This window comes from Electrophorus electricus, chromosome 22 (genome assembly GCF_013358815.1).
Source record: "Electrophorus electricus isolate fEleEle1 chromosome 22, fEleEle1.pri, whole genome shotgun sequence".
In the NCBI taxonomy this organism is placed as follows: domain Eukaryota; kingdom Metazoa; phylum Chordata; class Actinopteri; order Gymnotiformes; family Gymnotidae; genus Electrophorus; species Electrophorus electricus.
In genome coordinates, this window is record NC_049556.1 from 9,413,598 (window position 1) to 9,432,270 (window position 18,673).

Sequence of the window (18,673 nt, forward strand, 5' to 3'; positions counted from 1 at the left end):
TGCTCTTAACACTTCCGCTGCTTGCTGACGGATGTACTGCTGGTGCCATTCTTATCCCATTGATTTTGTCTAACTGTGATCTTGTAAAATATGATATTGTATGAAATCATGTAACTCTTGCGTATTAGTCCGTAAACTAAACCACTGCTACCTGTTCTGTTTGACTCTGCTTTCTTTGTTATTATTTTCTGTTGTCTTCCTAAAACACACCATTTTAAAAGATGAAAATAAAGGAAAGATGTGACTGAACTGCTAACCACCTTTTCTGGCTTTTCTTCCTCACTTTCTGTTTTCTTTTTCTGGCTAACCCTGCTGCATTTGTGGATATGACTAACTGTATTAACTCAAGTTTCCCAACCACAGAAACTTTGTATGCAAATGAGCTATGAAGAACACATATTACATAATACATTGCAAATTATCGTTACTGAAAACACAAGTTTTGGTTAATGTACTTTTAAAAAAGGACTACTTATTGAAAAAGGACTACTTTTATATAAAATATTAATTGTATTTATGTATTGCACTAATGCAGTTATAAGGTGCAAAATAACCATTTAGAATATACCACTGCGAATCAGTAAGTTTCTAAAAAACAACCGGTATAATATTCTGTATTTCAGTGGTACGCAACATGGTTTGCAGAAAGAATAAGCTTTCTTAATTCTTTCAGTCTTGTTGTAGAGACTGAGTAAACTAGTGACCATAAGCCTTACTGTTTTGTTTCACTTTGAAGTCGATTTTTATGTCTGCCTGGGACTAAGCTGAAACAGTCTCCTTCCTACAGAAGCCTGAGAAAAGCACACAGCCTGGCAATGAGCTCAGTTCAGTTCATTGTTCCCACCCCAGGTTGCTGTTGGCAACCAGAATGTGAGGCACAAATATTCTGATTACAGAGGTGTCCAGGTACTTAATGCCTTAATACCAGTTTTTATACAGTCTGCTGCTCCTCTTCATGAAGCATGGCCATCGTGTGTTTTTCCAAGGCCAAACATGTGTTGCGTGTATTAACTCATAATAAAATGTTCCGCTCTCGTTAACATACATTTTAGTAACATTTATAATACAATTATAATTATAACATAACCTAAAACTCAACCTCAACTAAGAAAATTAGTCTATGGCATTTATGGCCTTATGCAACTCAAAAAGTAGAGTCTTTCCCTAGTTTGTGATCATGATGGCAGTACAGAAATATTGCCAGCTTTGTATTTGCAGACGGCCTGTCCGTCTACAGCACCGAATTACTGAGAAGCAGAGTAGGGCTTGCTTGATGCATTTTAAACAAGTAGTTGCGTTCTCTCCTGTTCCAGGTGACACCACCTACCTGGACATCTTCCGCGAGTTTTCCCACATGGCATCTCACAATCCCGAAAAGCTAAAGCGGAGAAGCCTTCACTTCCGCCACTCCTTCAGGTAGTCCCATGATGCCCTGCTGTCTGCTCCCACTTCCGACAGTGGCCATTGCTTTCAGAACTAACACGTTATTCCGTTTGCCTTTTCTCATGCAGAGTTTGATAGATGCACCCTTGTGGACCAGAAAGTGCATAAGGAATTTGGAATGGACACTGTGTAGGCTAGAATGTTTACAGATATGTGTGTGTGTGTGTGTATATATATATATATATATATATATATATATATATATATATATATATATATATATATATATATATATATATATATATATATATCCCCCTTCCAATGCAGTGTGCCTGGCATGCAACTATTAGAGAATTCGGTGGCCATACAAGAGATTGTAGCACTCTCCATGCAGCATAGAAGTGTCAGCAAAGAGGCCGGAGAACAAACAAGCCGATGCCAGTGACGTAAACAATACATAGACATGAACTGTGCTTCTATTATAAATGTTTTAAAAGAATGTCTGTATAGCTTTAATGGTTTTATTGGGGGTCAGCTGGTCTTATCCTCCATTTGTTTTCTTTTTTCTTACCTATATAACCTTTCTTCTTTTTTGTACTTTAATATCTTTTAGACTAAGCCACTTTCAGACAATAGCTAATGTCCTTATCACTACACTTACTATACTGGATTCTTCCAGGATTTTATGGCTGCATGTCTATAAAATAGTATGTACACAACAAAGAAATCTCATCTTATCTTTTGTTTCAGTAAAGTTGCATATTTTCTTATATTAGAAATGATCATTTTTTCTTACTATATTGTTCATTGATGACTATGCTGGTATAGTCTTACATTTGTCTTTTTTCTATTTGTACAGTTACTATAAATCATTGCCACTCGAATACAGATAATGTACATGTACAGTGCTTTTTAGATGCAAAATGTTAATATATCATGAAATGGTGGTATATAAAAATATATATAAATAAATAAGTGCCCCTCGGTGTCTTTTTTTGTTGCTTGAACTGAAAACATTCCACTGGTATTCCACTGGTATTATACTGGTATTATACTGGTATTTCACTCGATATGGTTCTGGCATATTCTAGTCTTTACTGTTTGCTTGAATGAATTCCTCTTACAACTATCATTTCACCCACAGAAATTTTGCTCCCTGTTTCTTTGTTTGTTATTGACAACATTCTGTGAAAATGTATGAACTATTGTGTGAAACTATCAGGATGGAAAGACTTGGAACCACTATGTCAACAATAATACTACAGCTGAGGTTTCTTATACTGTACATTTGATGCAATAACAACTACATTTTCTTAGTTATCTGGCTGCTTTACATTGTTGCAGCAAACTATGTAAAAGAGTGGATATAATGTAATGTAGCCAGCGAGTGTATTTAAGTGCATGTAGGCTATACAGGTACCACAGCGTTACAATTCTATTAATATATTTTTTAAATAGTACCGATATTAGGAGATTGTCTCGCTAATGCCTAAATGCTCGATAATCTTATAGAGGTTACCTTACTTTTATTTTGAAAAATGGAACTAAACACGCGGGTGAGCTTTTATTTTCGTTAAGTATAATCACTTCCTTGTTGGGAGGGGGCCATATTGGAATGGGGCACAGATGACAATTTCATTTAGCTAAAAGGTAAATTTATGTTGCTTTTTCAAGTTTTTTTTCAGCGTTTTCAGTCGGAAAGAAAAACTACACCACAACATCAGACAGTCTGGGTCCCGCTTGATAGCTTTTCGGGTGTTAAAGAGGTAAGACGCAGTCGTGCAGTAACATGCTGGGTGCCTGTCTTTGGTTGCTAAGGAGCTAGTTAGCATGTTTATGTGTTGTGTTGGTGCAGACGGATCTGTTCGCCCCGAGAATGGGGATTACTTTGGATGCCTTTAGTAATAACCGTCCACGCCGTTACTGCATAAGATGTAAAACACGTCTTTACCTAGTTACCGCTTTACCTTCAAAATAACTTTCCATGCCTTTTATTTACCATTCAGCGGATAAGTTAATAGACAATGTAGGGTAGTCGTGAACTTGTAGCTAGATAACGCTAGCTATCTTGGTAAGGAGAGGTGTGTTCGTCTCCCATAGCATGGTGTGACGGGTTTATTTCTTTTTCTCCCAGGTCTCATTATTTAAATACGGTGTCTAAATAAAAGTCCATATTCCAGTCTAAAAATTAGGAAATGTGGTGTCTTTAAGCAGCAGGATAAATTTAGTCCGTTAGCTGGCTAGTTCTTTGCTTAGTATCTGATTACTTGGTTACCGCTGAATGTCAGACAGTGGTAACCAAGTGCCCGTCACGTGACTGTCTCTTGTTTTAAAACTGTTAGGTTCATCTCGAGTAACATTTGTCTGCGTTTTGAAATTTGGTGGTTTCAGATGAGCAGCAACATAAATAAGAGGGCACCAACAACAGCAACGCAAAGATTAAAGCAGGACTATCTGCGCATAAAGAAAGACCCAGTCCATACATAAGTGGCAGAGCCTCATCCCCTCAAATATATGGAATGGTAAAAAACATTTCTTCTCAGAAACCCATTCAAACCGAATGTGACCTACATGATACAGTACATTTTGAAAATGTCACATTGATGCCTGTTTCCACCACAGATTTGCTGTTATGTAATTGCAGGTTTTAATTTTTGGTGCTTTCAATTCAGGCACTATCTGGTCCGTGGACCTGAGAAAACTCCATATGAAGGTGATTTTTTTTTTTTTTCCCCTATCTAAAATAATTTATTTATTGAACAATTTTATCTAAGTTAGCCTTCTTTTTAATCTTTTTGTAGGGGGTTATTATCATGGCAAGCTCATATTCCCCAGAGAATTTCCTTTCAAACCGCCAAGTATATACATGATAACACCCAATGGCAGATTTAAATGTAACACAAGGTAGGAAAAAACCCTGCTCTTTCACACTACACATATTAACACGGTGTAGAATAGCATTTATACAATATAATGCCATCAAATTAACAGTTACTCTTTTTTTCTCTGATTTATCCATTTGGTGGATTACACAGTGAACACAGTGAACAATTATACAATGATATATTTTTACTTGCTAATGAGTTTTCTTTTGTTTTCTCTTTTAGATTATGCCTCTCCATCACAGATTTTCATCCGGACACCTGGAACCCTGCATGGTCAGTGTCCACCATCCTGACAGGACTTTTGAGCTTCATGGTTGAAAAAGGTCCCACCCTTGGTAGTATTGAAACCTCAGATTTTACTGTGAGTATGAAGCTGGTTAAGTGATAGTTCATGCTTGAATCAACAGAGAAGTGGCACAAAGAAACTTTTTTTAAAAATAGTGCCTAGATCCAGACATTTTGCATCAGTCTTAATGTGCACCTGTGCGTGAGGTTCAGATTATTTCAACTTTCAATCCCGTTATGAACTGTATTGTCCACAGAAACGACAGCTTGCTTCCCAAAGTCTGGCCTTCAACATTAAAGACAAAGTTTTCTGTGAGCTGTTTCCAGATGTCGTTGACGTAAGTAAGCAAGCAGTGATGCATGCAGCAGCGTCGTCCTGGGATGCCGAAATGAATCCATAGAAACATAATACCAGGCAACTTCAACAATATTGTGCAAGGAGTCTTCAGCAAGCTGTTCTCCCGGGTGTTCCCTGAGCTACGTCCTGTGTCTTTATAAACAGGAGATCAAGCAGAAGCAACGACTACAGGAGGAGCTAAGTGCCCGGTCTCAAGCTCTGCCCCTTCCTGATGTTGTGCCAGATGGCGACACCCACCACATCCAGAATGGGCATGCAGCCCTAAACGGGCACCTGCCCCCAGAAGCTGCCCCACCCCCTGACCTCCAGCAGGTCAACCGCAACCACGGACTCCTGGGAGGAGCACTGGCTAACTTGTTTGTCATTGTTGGCTTTGCCGCGTTCGCATACACGGTTAAATACGTGCTGCGGAGCATTGCACAGGAATGAGAGATGGCCCCAAACCCACCCTCCTCCCCTCCTAGATAAAAAAGAGAAGTAAAAACTGGAGTGAAAATAAACAGAGGCACATAGGAATGAACTGCTCTTATGACCAAAATAAGGAGGTAATTTCTTATTTTGCCCAAATAAAAAAACAAACAAACAAATGTGGCTTATGGAATGAGTAAGTAACTCGACAGAGAGCCATGTCATACCCTCGGGTCAGTCATACAGTCGCTGTACGGGGGGTGGTCTCGCCAAGGCCAGTTCCCTAAGTGTTTAGAGGTAAAGAAATTGTGTATAAGAATTCTGCCTATACCCAGTCCACCATTATAAAAGGTTATGTTTTTGTTTTAAAGAAGCAAGTATGTGGCCATGACTTGAATCTCAACAGACAGTTGAACCATATTAATTAAATCAACTATTTAATTCTGCCTACTGTTTGTTGGCAAGATTTCCAAAAGGTTTCACAGGGTGCACAGAAGGCACTCCTAAGAATTTTTGTGTGGAGAAAAAAAAGGAATTGCAGGGATATTAACTAAAATTTTGCTCTTAAATGCATAATGTAGTTGTGATCTGAAGACCTGCAATGTTTTAGCATTTTCACATTTTAATAAGAGTGAGTAGATTATAACCAGGCTCTACATTGCTTAAGGTTCTACAGCTGCATCTCTTCCACCGTCATAGCCATTCACACATTCTGCAGCTGATCTGATATGGTAAATCTCATGCCCACTATGGTGCTTCTCTTAAATGTTACATGAGGTTTTTTTTAATTATTCAAGTAGATTTAAAACATCACCAAACCGGCCTCCGATTCCACCTATAAAGGAAGACAAAAGTGGTTTCAAAAGCAAGTGTTCTACCAAATCATGTTACTGCTCAAATGTGATCCACAAATGGTGAATCAGGTTGTTGCCTAGTATTCCAGTAGCCGATAAAGATTCCACTCTACCGTAGTTCAAAACGAAATTCCGTTGAATCCAAACTTCATTGTGTAATTCTTTATAATAGTAGCTGAGATTTTTCAGGTGTCTTTCTATCAGGCTTTTCCTGTATAAACTCATTCTATAAGACCAAGACTATGGTTTCTTATATGGTTCTTGTATGTGTAATTGTGGGAAAATTCAATTCAATTTTGCAGCACAGAATACTTAAGCAGACAGAGAACTCTTCTTGGCTTTTAAAGGGTTGTGACTTGTGCAATATTCAACACGTTTAAATAAATGGTTCATTCTTTTCCTAGATGTAACCTCTTGATTATTCGTGACATTATGGAAATTTCTTATTTCCTGTAGTATCTTTTACCTGTAGTTTCCATTTTGGCAGTGTGCTCTGCGTAGTGTATGGATATGGACCTGAAAGCACTGAGCAGTGTTTCCCTGAACTACAATGACATTACATTTATCTTAAATTCTATATCACAAAAGAGACACGCTACACTTTTGGCTTGATAACTTGCCAAGATCTGTCTATGTACAAACTTGAGTCCATCATTCATTGGCTGATATATTAGTGTCATACATGTATACATGCAGACTCAAGCAAGGAGTTTGTAATGGTGGTACAACTGTGTTCAGGTCATTTGAGACTTTTTATTGATAATAGCATTGTGTTCAAGACCCAGTAGTTTTTTGCACCTCTATGAACATAATTGAATAATATGCCTCATAAGGGAATTAAGAGAATTAAGATAATCATGTGTTTACATTTGGAATAAATTACATTCTGATAATACCTTTGCTCCTGTGTCATAAACATTTTCTTTAATAGACAGTTGGTGGTCCTATGCCAGTTTCACTAATTAAATCACTCAGCCATGGTTTAGTTAACGCTGTGTCAGTTTCTGTTCTGTTAGTACAAGGTTGAAGCTGCTGTAAATGATTTTGAAGTTGTTACCAACTTCCGGTGGACTTGGCCACTGCATCTGTTGTAGTGATGGACATAAATCTGGAAAATTACAGACTTGGCTGATTAAAAAGCTAACAAAAAAAAGGATACCAGAGATGATTTATAAGCCGTCACCTTAAAAAGGCACATTTAAAGAGTGGATCCAGTGCTCCAGCTTGCACGGAGGAGGCTGGAACATGTTCCTAATGGGGAACTGCAACATGGATGCTCAAGAAATCTGAATGCCAGACAGAAAAAGAACACCAAAACAACCCAAGCCGTGTCTTAGAAGTTTTGTCTGTCAGTCATTAAAATATCAGTTCACAGAAAGATGGATGAAACATGTTTTACTTTGATGAACTTTTTACCTTGGAGTACTTTGTTTGGTGTGAGAAGCTGTAAATGTGTCCAGTCCTTAAAGCATTATTCTGATTTTTCTTGTCCCCTCCATCATTTTCATGCTCTCCTTGTAAGGGCTGTGAAGATGCTCAGCAGAAAATGAGCTGCTCAGCTGCAGAAGAGCACTTCAGCCTACATTTCAAGCCCATTCAAATTTGAACTCCTACACTGTCTTCTCATGTCCATTTCTTTTTGAATGTCAGTTAGGACATCGAGGAAATCTGTATTTTGATATCTATAAATTACTTAATTCTTTCCTTGTAAATATCACTGACGATTTAGTGGATTTTTTTCATGCAAAACAATATAAAATGTAAATAAATATGATAATTATGGCCACAATATAGTGACTGCAATTAAACATAAGGACTATGTCCATCTAGGTATATTCTTACATATTTATCAGTGCAGTCTTCAGACTGAGGGCATGTCGCTTATATTGACAAAATATAAGTAACTGCAAAATCTTTAAATAGCACAATACGTTAGCACAGTCAAAGATTAATTAACCACACTAAGTCCAATACTAAGAGACTGGTAGAGTGGATGAGCCACAGAGCAGGACACAGCACTATTTTTGCTTCAGCCAGTGCTAACTTGATGCAGTCTTGCTACTTGGGGATTTTGCAGGCTTTGGCTTCTTGGGTGTGTGATGAGGATTTTGCTTAAATTAAACTCCTCATAAACACGTATGACCAACCTGTGCCTATGCTCTACCAGGACCTCATCGCGTACTTCTCTTTCAGTAACTCGGAGCCTGTGTTTTTTTTGTTTTGCTATTTCTGACATGATTGGGCAACATTTTCCTTTTAATGTATATGTGGAATCCACAAAAACTATACCCACTTAAGCGTGCTTCATCATAAACAAGCAGACACTGCAGTTTGGATTATTTCTGGGGAAACAGGAAAATATAGTATCTTTAATTCGCTGCATAACAGTTTACATTAATTACTAATCATTCGTATGTGTTGACAGTTGCAATAAACAGATTAAGAAAACATTCTGAAGGATAACATGCACGACACAACTAACTACACTAATGACTACGAAGCTGCCTTTCCAGAAAGACCTGTGAGGACCCCCCACCCCACCCCACCCCCCATTTGTGGCTAGTTGAGTTACTATGGACACTGTTGGGCACCACAGCTGTCTGCTAGCTAGCTACATATTTCACTTCGTCTAAGCCCAGCTTTCTTTATTTCTTTAATAATGCTGCCGTGTCCGTATTATAACAGAAATAATGCAGCTTCACTGGGCAGATCATCCATAAAAGTTACTCTATATGGATTTTATGAGTAGTATGCGAATTTTGTTTAAAAAGACGATGAGGCCTAACGGGAAAGGCTAAAGTGTCAAGTCGGACTTGAATTCAACGACTCAGGTAACATTGGGCTCTCTAGCAAGGTTAGCTAACAGACAAGCTGTCTATTTGAGATGGTTAACTTAGCTAGTTCACACATTACTTATGCATATCTCTTTCGGTAACAAAAGACTCCAATTTTCATGGCGATGTAGTACGTTAGTTAGCTAATAGCTGTGTAACTGCCAACTATTTGCTGTAGCTGCAATTAACGTTATTATCTAGCATTGGCTCGCTAATGCTAGGGTAGATTTCTGCGTTGTGGGTTGATGCTAACTACGATGGTATCGGATTGCTCTAAAAGAGCTGTGACAGCTGCGTGTCAGTCCTCGGTCGCTGAACTGTCTTCATGTCTAAGCACGGATACCTGTCGATAATGGGATCATTTGGGGGAGAATGAAGTGTGAACTAGCTAGGATAATTAGCTAGGTACCTGTCCGCCAACGATGTGGCAAATTTAAAATACTGCAGTTCTTTCGTATAAAGGGAAGCTTAAAATTGTGTGACATGTGACCTTTTATCTTGGCTGCTGGCTAGCTATTGTAATTAAGTTGAATTTCAGCTTGGACACCTTTATAGTAATTGATGGTTGTTATGGCACATCACATTCAGCCTCAAAGAACAAACAGTCCCTCTCATTTGGTTATTAATCCTGTTTTCATCTTTCCCTAAAGGAATGGCATCGCAGCTCCAGGCATTCTCTTCTCCTTCAGTTTCGTCCAGTGGGATCTCCCGCTCCAAGAAGGTCAAATTAGAGAATCCTGCGTGGGGCGAGAGCAGCTACTACCTGCGGAGCCCTGGCCCCCGGATTCGGGCAGGAACACCCTGGCCTTCGGATTCAGGGTTTAACTCGACCTATGGCTCACCTGGCCTGGTCTTTTCCCCCACTGGAGGCTCGGGCGAGCAGACAGTGGTCCGCGCTGCTGATAGCTCTGGCAGCATCCCGGGACCTTCATCGTCGTCTTCCTCTTCTTCGTCCTCATCCAGCCGGCGGGGTGAAGATGAGGCATCGGCCTCGCGGCATGCTGACACCTATCAGAAGCGGGGCAGCCTGAAGAGGAAGAGAGAAGAGGCAGACAGCAGTGATAGTGTACAGATCCTGGAAGAGCTCTCCGCCCCTGGGTTGTCCAAGCGCGTGGCCAGGGGAGGGGCAACTACCTCTGCCGCTCAGTCCATTGCACACTCCGCCTCAACCGCCAAGAGCAGCAACTCCCATAGCGAGGGCGACTACCAGCTGGTGCAGCATGAGATCCTCTGCTCCATCTCCAACAGCTACGAGGTTCTGGAGTTCCTTGGCCGTGGAACATTTGGCCAGGTCGCCAAGTGCTGGAAGCGGGGAACCAATGAAATAGTTGCCATCAAGATCCTGAAAAATCATCCGTCCTATGCTCGACAAGGCCAAATCGAGGTGTTGTGCCTGCTTTAATTGAGCTTTTGATATGGCCTAGAATCAGATGTAGCCCTGATTCTGTCATTGTTTGTTTCAGTTTTTACAACATATGATCTGTTGGTTTTAAATGTGCTAACTCGCACTGTGGAATTTGTATACAGCCAGGGTAGCACAAAAATACTTGTATTTGATATCAGCACACTAGTTCTAATTTTCAAGGCATCAGTAGGAACTAGTTCAGGTAACACATACGTCTTAACGCGTATTCCATCTTCCCTCCTTTGCTCCTCCTCAGGTGAGCATCCTGAGCCGGCTGAGCACGGAGAATGCAGACGAGTTCAACTTCGTGCGCTCGTACGAGTGCTTCCAGCACAAGAACCACACGTGCCTGGTGTTCGAGATGCTGGAGCAGAACCTCTACGACTTCCTCAAGCACAGCAAGTTCAGCCCACTGCTGCTGAAATGCATCCGGCCTGTGCTGCAACAGGTCGCCACGGCGCTCATGAAACTGAAGAGCCTGGGCCTGATCCATGCCGACCTCAAGCCCGAGAACATCATGCTGGTGGACCCCGTCAGGCAGCCGTACCGCGTCAAGGTCATCGACTTCGGCTCGGCTAGCCACGTCTCCAAGGCCGTGTGCTCCACTTACCTGCAGTCCAGATACTACCGGTGAGGGACACGTGCTGAGGCGTGTTAGAAATAAGTACGCACTCGTTGCACTCTGGTGTGCTTGAGAGTAGAGCTGCATGTTGTGGACAGTTGTGATGACCCTGCTACACAATAAAAGCCTAAAATAAGCCTAAGCAGAACATCATTGTAGTGTCAGTGTGTTTTTTTCACATGGTTCCATGTTACACTAGAATAGTGGATGTGTAATGTAAAGTTTTGTCTAGGAACAAAAAAAACCCTGAACTTATCAACAAAATGCTATTTAAACCTTTTAAATTTTCATTAATGAATTCAGCAATCTTTGTGTTAAAGCGATATCCTCTGAATCACCACAAACTACAGAATCAGCCGAGGCTGATTTAATGATTTCATGTGTTTTTGGTCCAGAGCACCTGAGATCATCCTGGGTCTCCCATTCTGTGAGGCCATCGATATGTGGTCCCTGGGCTGCGTCATTGCCGAGCTGTTCCTGGGCTGGCCCCTGTATCCCGGAGCCTCTGAATATGATCAGGTAAGCACACGGTCCTTTGCGCTGTGCCTTGTCTTTTTCACTCTTCTGTCCAATCTTGGTCTGATTTTACCGTCTGTTTTTCCACTTTCTTTTCAGACTTCTCACTGCGTAACGAAGACATAAATCTTATTTTTGAGAAGAGTGACGTAGTGTTACTAACAGCAATTGGCTGTTCTACTTCTAACTATGCAGCTTGTTAAGGAGTCCATAATGGCTAGCAATGAAGAGATTGAATTTTTTTGTGAATTTACAAAACAATTAATCAAATGTGATGTGACTGATTTAGGGGCCCTTTATAACTGAGATTTATTTGCTGGTTTTAATTGGTAATCTAATATATCTCTTTGCAATAGTCCTAGCAACACCGCTGGCACTGGGAAGAAATCCTGGCTTGCATGGCTGCAGTAGTTTAAGATGGCACCATGCAGAGCTTTCAGCGCACAGGACTTTCTGGGGCAAGGCTTTTTAGGAAACCCGTACAGCATCAGCGGTGCAGACCTGTAGTGGTTTCGTGGCTGTAGTGACGTGTGTGGTTTGACCTTTTAGCTGCTGTCTTGGCTCGCTCATTTTTAGGATTGATATAAATGAGTTTCTATGGATTGGTTTTTTTTATATATACGTGCACTTTGAAAATGGAAGGATGAACGCAAAATAAAGTTGTAATCCTCTTGTTGTGTGGTGTCTCTGCAGATCCGTTACATCTCCCAGACACAGGGCCTACCAGCAGAGTACCTGCTAAGTGCAGGGACCAAGACCAGCCGCTTTTTCCACAGGGGCCCCGACTCCAGCTACCCCCTGTGGAGACTCAAGGTTCGCCCGTCTTCAAATGCCAAATGTTTGTTTCATAAGGGACGTAACTTAATGACTTCATGTAACTTAATGGTGGAGCTGAATGGTTTGTTTTTTCTTTCCTTTTTCCAGACGCCTTCGGAGCATGAGGCGGAGCTTGGTGTCAAGTCCAAAGAAGCTCGGAAATACATTTTCAACTGCCTTGATGACATGATGCAGGTTATTTGGAATTTTGTGCACGTAACCATACGTTTTTCTTTAGTGTTGCAATCTGAAATTGAAGAAAATGACAAACGGCTCCCGCAGCTCACGTTATAGAGCAGGTAGAGCAAGGTGCTAGCTGAAAGGTCGAGTGTTCGTGCTGTCATAATGAGTAGCGCATGTAAGTCGCTCTGCAGAACAGCATCTGTGAAAGGCAGAGCAGTGCAAACTTGCTGCATCTTGCGTGCTTCGGTGCCCTCTGCTGGTGAATAATATGACTCACCCATGGGTCTCTCGCGCAGGTCAATATGACCAGTCTGGAAGGCACCGACGTCTTGGCAGAGAAGGCCGACCGGCGGGAGTTCATCGACCTGCTGAAGAAGATGCTCACGCTAGACGCTGACAAAAGGATCACGCCAGTGAAGACCCTGAACCACCCGTTTCTGACCATGACCCACCTCCTCCACTTCCCTCACAGTGCACAGTGAGTTGCTCCAGGCCTTCCAATCTACATGTCAGTGTTTCAAAAACATTTTAAGCAACACCGTGTTAATTTAGAAATCCAAATAGCATCAGAGTTTCTCTGCTAGTACTGTAACTTGCCCCCTGCCCGTGTCTCTCTCTCTCTCTCTCTCTCTCTCTCTCTCTCTCTCTCTCTCTCTCTCTCTCTCTCTCTCTCTGCAGTGTGAAATCTTGCTTCCAGAACATGGAGATCTGCAAGCGCCGGTGTGCAGGCTTCGATGGCAGCAAGAGTCTGTTTGCCAACGGGGGTGGGTCTGGGGGCGGGGCCAGCACGGCTGCCAACCTCACCGTCACCTTCAGCAGCCAGCTCGGCCAGCACAGCCAGGTGGGGCTACCGGCACAAGCCACCCACCCCCCCAAAAAAAACCCACTTCTAGCGACATCAAAGTCATCCTTGTTTCAGGGCATCATGGGCTTAACTGTCAAATAATCGTTCCCGGCAGATGACGCCCTCTGGTGGCCAGTCCCTGTCTCTGAGCAGCAGCGTCCCTCTGCTCAACTACCAGCCGGGTCTGTACCAGCAGGCCACCATCAACATCCCGGGCCTGACCCCGCAGAGCGTGCCATTGCAGGCCCGGCCCACCCAGCTCTGCACGCAGGCCGAACCCTTTCAGCAGACCCTCATCGTCTGTCCCCCGACTTTACAAGGTGAGGCCGCAGGCCCTGAACGCAGGCCCTGAACGCAGCCCTCCTAGCAGACTACAACTCCCCTGGCTTAAGTGGACAAAACCGCACACAGCGACAGAAATAGCACCTTTATCGCTTTTGATATAAGTAGGAGTTCCCATTAAATCCCGTGCGACAGAATAGCTGAGACTTTACTGTCGTCTCCTCCTTTTGAATGGGGACAACCTGAGTTTGTGACCTCATGATAAATGAGAAGTGCATGTGTATGACGGTTTTTTCACGTGTTGAACTGAATAACGGCCTTTAACAGCCTTTTTGGTGCTGGTGGGAATGACTATGCCGTTGTGCGATTAACAGATTAGGACTGTTTACCTTGTACAGGGCTTCAGCCTTCCAGTAAACACTCAGGCTACCCAGTGAGGATGGACAGCTCCGTTCCCATGGTCCCCCAGAACCACTCCACCCAGTCGCTGCACATCCAGCCCGGCATGCTGACGCAGGTATGACTCTGTGTGTGTGTGTGTGTGTGTGTGTGTGTGTGTGTGTGTGTGTGTGTGTGTGTGTGTGTGTGTGTGTTGGCATACATTGTGTGGAATACACAACAGTGTTTTGGCATTGATTTTTTTATTTTTTTTCCCCATCCATTCAGTTCTCTCTACTCCCTGTATGCAGCGTTCCAACTCCTCCTCCTCCTCCCGTAGAGTGGATTCTCCCTTTGCAGTGTGTTATAATGCCTCTGACCCCTCCCCCTTCCACACACCCCTCCGGCTCCTGCACACCGCTGACGGTCGCTGCCCTGCTCCCTCGTGGGGCAGGAGTGGCCCCGCTGTACCCCGTGCCCCTGGGCAAAGCGCAGCCATTCTGGTAAAGCCATGCCAGGGCTCCTGCAAGCCGCGCCCCCACTTCCCACCCAACCCTGTCCCCCCGGCCCCACTGAAGCCTTCTAGCTCCTCCAACCTGCACTTTTGCTTCAGCGCACACACACACACACACACACACACACACAAACACACAAACATACCCCATTCAACCCCCCAGCACAGAGTACCCAGCAGTACAGCACAGCGCTGGGCCTTCGTCAGGGCAAGAGTGCTCACTTGGAATCTTCTTTGAATCTTATCCTCTTTTAGGTCTGTTTTCCCACCTGCAATGGTCTAATGAACCAGTTTGTTGTGTTTTAGGAGTCGTTGGAGTCGTTTCCTAGCTAGAGTGGCCACTATCATTGTTTGAATATCATTTGTCTTTCTCTGGTGGTGGTTGACGTAGATCCCTTTCCGTCAACGTTTAACAGCTTTACGGCCGTTCGTTGTGCATTTCAGTTGCTCGACGGCCAGGTTAACACTGTTCATGTGCATACGGCAGTGCAGCTGCTTCCAGCCTCTTTCATGGTTGTGTTTGCAGCTTCTGGACACACTTTTACTATAGAACAGCCACAGAGCAGCCAGACTGATACAAGTGTCTGTCTCCATGTTGCACGATGCGTCAGTCCCCTCAGACCCCTACTTCACATAGAATAACTACAGGTGTTCAGAAAGAAAGACGGATGGAAAATAGATTTTTCGACATCGTTTGAACGGTTTGGCTAATGAGTACATTTTGCTGTGTGTGTGTGTGTGTGTGTGTGTGTGTGTGTGTGTGTGTGTGTGTGTGTGTGTGTGTGTGTGCATGCGTATAGCAGGGCTGGCCTGCGGGCACACAGCAGATCCTCATACCGTCCACATGGCAGCAGATGCCAGGCATGGCCATCCATGGCAGCGGACAGCCTGTGGTCACTCACTCCCCCGTGGGCTCGCTGCTGTCCGATGCCTCAGGCCAGTCCAGCGCCAGCTGGAGGTTAGCATCTGTCTCTTTCTCACTCACACACACACACACACACACACACCTTCTGTTCTCTTTAGTTGAAAAACCTGCTACATCTTCAAACCCTGGACTCATCTTCTTAACACTGCCAGCCCTCAGTGGCATAAGTGTTCTATTATTTATAATGCCTGCCAGGTCTGACTGTCGTTCTTATGCTGTGTGCTAATGAGTTCAGGTCTAGTCATGTGCCAGCAGTGGCGGCGCTTGTGTATAACGTAGCTGTCCTCCATCAGGGGGCGCCATAGCAGCCAGTGTGATGTCACACAGCAGGGGTCTGCCCAGGGATGCCACATGACCTCTCAGGCCCTGAATATGGGCACAGCCAGTAGCCGGACCCAGCAAGGCGGGATCAAGAGGTCAAAAGGTCGCCACGCAGAGAGTCGAGCTAGGTACTCCCTGCCTCTTATTGCACTTTTTATTGGTTAGTGTTCAGGCTACAATTCAACACTAATTCAATGCAAGGGTACCCTAGAACTGGAACTGAGACCCACTGGTCTAGTATGTGGGTCTGCCTAGTGGGTACAACTGTACAACTGTAATAAGTGCTGAATGGCTCTTTGGCATCACAATTTGGTGATAGGCTGTGTGTTCACTCGAGTGTGCGGTGTGTGTTGAGTGTTGACGTGCCCCTTTGTCCCAGGCCTGTTTCCTCCGCCATGCAAGGCATCGGCGACCCGTCACAGCCCATCATCATCTCTGACACACCCAGCCCAGCTGTCAGCATCATCACCATCCCCAGCGACTCAGAGGACGAGGATGACGCCAAGGTCCCGCCCACCAGGTGCCCTTGCCGTGACTTTTTAAGGCCGTTATGAAATCCTTCCTAACAGTTTCCCTGCCGTTGCACATCTCGTGGTTTAACCCTTCCTCCTCGTCCTTGGCCCCACCTCCCAGCTGCGGCGTGAGCCAGCGGGCGAACGTCATCAGCTGCGTGACCGTGCAGGACTCGGACTCGTCTACGTGCAGCCCGCTCAGCCCCAAGCGTCTGCCCACTTTCGTGGAGGGTGCCGCCGACCTGCCCAAGTCACTGGCCGTGGTCATGCCTTCGGTGAAGGCCTCGCCCTGGGAGGGCATGCCACCGGGTGAGTCCTCAGCCCACCCGGACCACCAACACCACCTCCGTCGTCAGGTCACTGTTGATCATCTTTTTTTTGCTTTGACCTTTCAGAGCAAAGCGGCACGACCTCGGGGCGGGTGAAGAGGAGCTCGGCTGTCCCCGCCGCCAGAGCAGCCCTGCGTGGGGCTGAGCGGCATCCCAGAGCGGCGTCCTCCAAGTCTCAGCCTCTCAACCTGAGCCAGGTAGAGCCGCAGCAGAACTGCTCCTAGAGCCACACTAACACGCTTCAGTCTGTGCCATAGAAATCTTCCCTTCATTCTGCTCTATTTATCATGCTCATTTTGTCATTTTCCAGTGAGCATCATGTGTACTTTATACCTTATATTTCTTACTTACTTAATCTTTTCCAGTTAAGTGGGTATTTTGAGTATGCCATAAGGTGTAGATGGGCCTCCAGCATCCTAAAGCACTGACCCTGGCCGGTCGATTGATTTGCTGGTACGCTGTGCGTGTTGGCCAGCATTCGCTCGCAGCCTGTGTTGAGTCCAGCGTTTGTGCATTAAGGGCCCGATGAGTTTCAGCGTTTAAAGGGAGCTAAGTGGGCCAGCAAGCAAGCCCGCCTGTCTGCAGGTGACGTAGGCCACAGGCTCCAGCAGCAGGTCCAGCATACGGCTCCCCTCCAGCGGGTTTGCTTATTAGTTAATGGCACCTGTGAACAGACCGCAGGCTTGTTTTTTGGCTTCAGTTTCGTTCACGGTCGTCTTAGTTATTTTTTGGACGCACGTGTTTCTGATTAATGAAGTCTTTTGTAGGGCTGAGAAAAGATCGGTATGTATTCCACACTTTAAAATTCAAATTCTTATGTGTTGTCTTGTTTTGTACATTGTTGTATGTCAGTAGACAATGTTGTTCTCATCTTATAAATTTGTAAAAAGTAAATAAATAAATAAATCACATCCTATAACGTTCCAACAGTCGCATGTTAGGCAGTAGTTCACCTGGGTGCTGGGAATATTGATGCGCCTATCGATATCTTGGTGCCATTTTTTTAATGTATTTTTTTTGCCTTGGCTCCTCCCGCAGGTCCCGCAGTCTGTGATGTCATCCCACGATAGGTCAGGAAGCGGCTCCCTTCGTCGCCAGCCCTCCTACCCCCCGGCAGGGATCCACCCACTCGTACAGGCTGCACGAGGGCCTCACTCTTTAGCTCCGCCCCCGACCTGTACCCGTACCCGGCATCGGCCGCCCTGGCCTCCGTCTCTCAGGCGGGGGACCAGATGCACAATTCCGCGGCCTCCTCCTCCTCCTCCACGTCCGGGCGGCAGCGCGCCCCGCCGGCCCCTACTCAGCCTCGCTGAGCCTGCTGCAAAAGAGCAGCGCCATGGGCCTGATGGGCCAGACCTACCGCCGTCTACCAGCAGCAGCAACTCCCTGGCCAGCCCTACACCGGCCCGCGGCCTACTCGCTCGGCCAGAGGAAAAGCCAACCAGTACCCTTACCTGTGAGAGAAGAGGAACACGACAGACAGGAGGGATTCCGACATTGAACATCAGCTCGATTATTGAACTTGATTATTGTAGTTTCTGGGCTTGTTCTTTGTTTTAACGCCTTTTTAATATTCATTTTTGTTTTTAAATGGTGTTTATTTTACATACAGCCTAGGAAACTTAAATGTATCTCTCATGCAATGTGTGAATAATGTGTTTAACAAGTTGATTGTCGTATTTTGAATTCAATGGGAGGTGTAACTGTATAAAAAAATGGTTCTTTGGCACTTACTGGCAGTATGTGTTCAGAAAACATCTCACATCCAACATCAAGCTCTTATTTAACTCCTATAGGATCTTAACTTCTGACTTTGAATCTTGGTTTCATTTAAAGGGATATTCTGGGCTAATTGGAGCTAATTCTACAACTGTAGTAGTGAACTGTATTACTACAGAGGAATCTTTTTGGGATTCTGTGTGTTTTAAAATAGGCAAAACAATATTTGAAACATTCACAGCGCTAACAATTAGTATGATAAATTCGTGTTTCAACAGAAATATGAAACACATTTTAGGA

The 18,673-nt window shown here is 44.3% G+C and overlaps 3 protein-coding genes across 4 annotated transcripts in view; all 3 read left to right on the forward strand.

Moving 5' to 3' along the window:
* The window catches only part of acap3a (ArfGAP with coiled-coil, ankyrin repeat and PH domains 3a), a 48,803-nt gene extending 47,171 nt beyond the window's left edge, over positions 1-1,632 (forward strand). For both annotated transcript variants that reach the window (XM_026998653.2, XM_026998654.2), the window contains exons 25-26: positions 1,314-1,416; positions 1,512-1,632. In XM_026998653.2, the coding sequence (XP_026854454.2) occupies positions 1,314-1,416; positions 1,512-1,518 (110 nt within the window). In that variant the 3' untranslated portion in view covers positions 1,519-1,632. The remainder of the gene's footprint in view (positions 1-1,313; positions 1,417-1,511) is intronic.
* Positions 1,633-2,984: 1,352 nt separating this feature from the next.
* ube2j2 (ubiquitin-conjugating enzyme E2, J2 (UBC6 homolog, yeast)) lies at positions 2,985-7,073 on the forward strand. The gene is given in 7 exon segments (XM_035521656.1): positions 2,985-3,149; positions 3,775-3,928; positions 4,043-4,096; positions 4,185-4,287; positions 4,491-4,629; positions 4,811-4,891; positions 5,056-7,073. Coding segments are annotated over 7 exon segments (924 nt in total). The 5' UTR covers positions 2,985-3,041; the 3' UTR covers positions 5,341-7,073.
* A 1,673-nt stretch (positions 7,074-8,746) lies between these two features.
* hipk1a (homeodomain interacting protein kinase 1a) lies at positions 8,747-18,191 on the forward strand. The gene is given in 20 exon segments (XM_035521532.1): positions 8,747-9,004; positions 9,658-10,391; positions 10,669-11,042; positions 11,430-11,553; positions 12,244-12,363; positions 12,475-12,561; positions 12,846-13,027; positions 13,228-13,390; positions 13,509-13,713; positions 14,074-14,192; positions 15,368-15,525; positions 15,786-15,941; positions 16,193-16,333; positions 16,447-16,634; positions 16,721-16,851; positions 17,693-17,770; positions 17,772-17,801; positions 17,803-17,940; positions 17,943-18,010; positions 18,012-18,191. Coding segments are annotated over 19 exon segments (3,297 nt in total). The 5' UTR covers positions 8,747-9,004; positions 9,658-9,659; the 3' UTR covers positions 18,115-18,191.
* Positions 18,192-18,673: the final 482 nt, after the last annotated feature.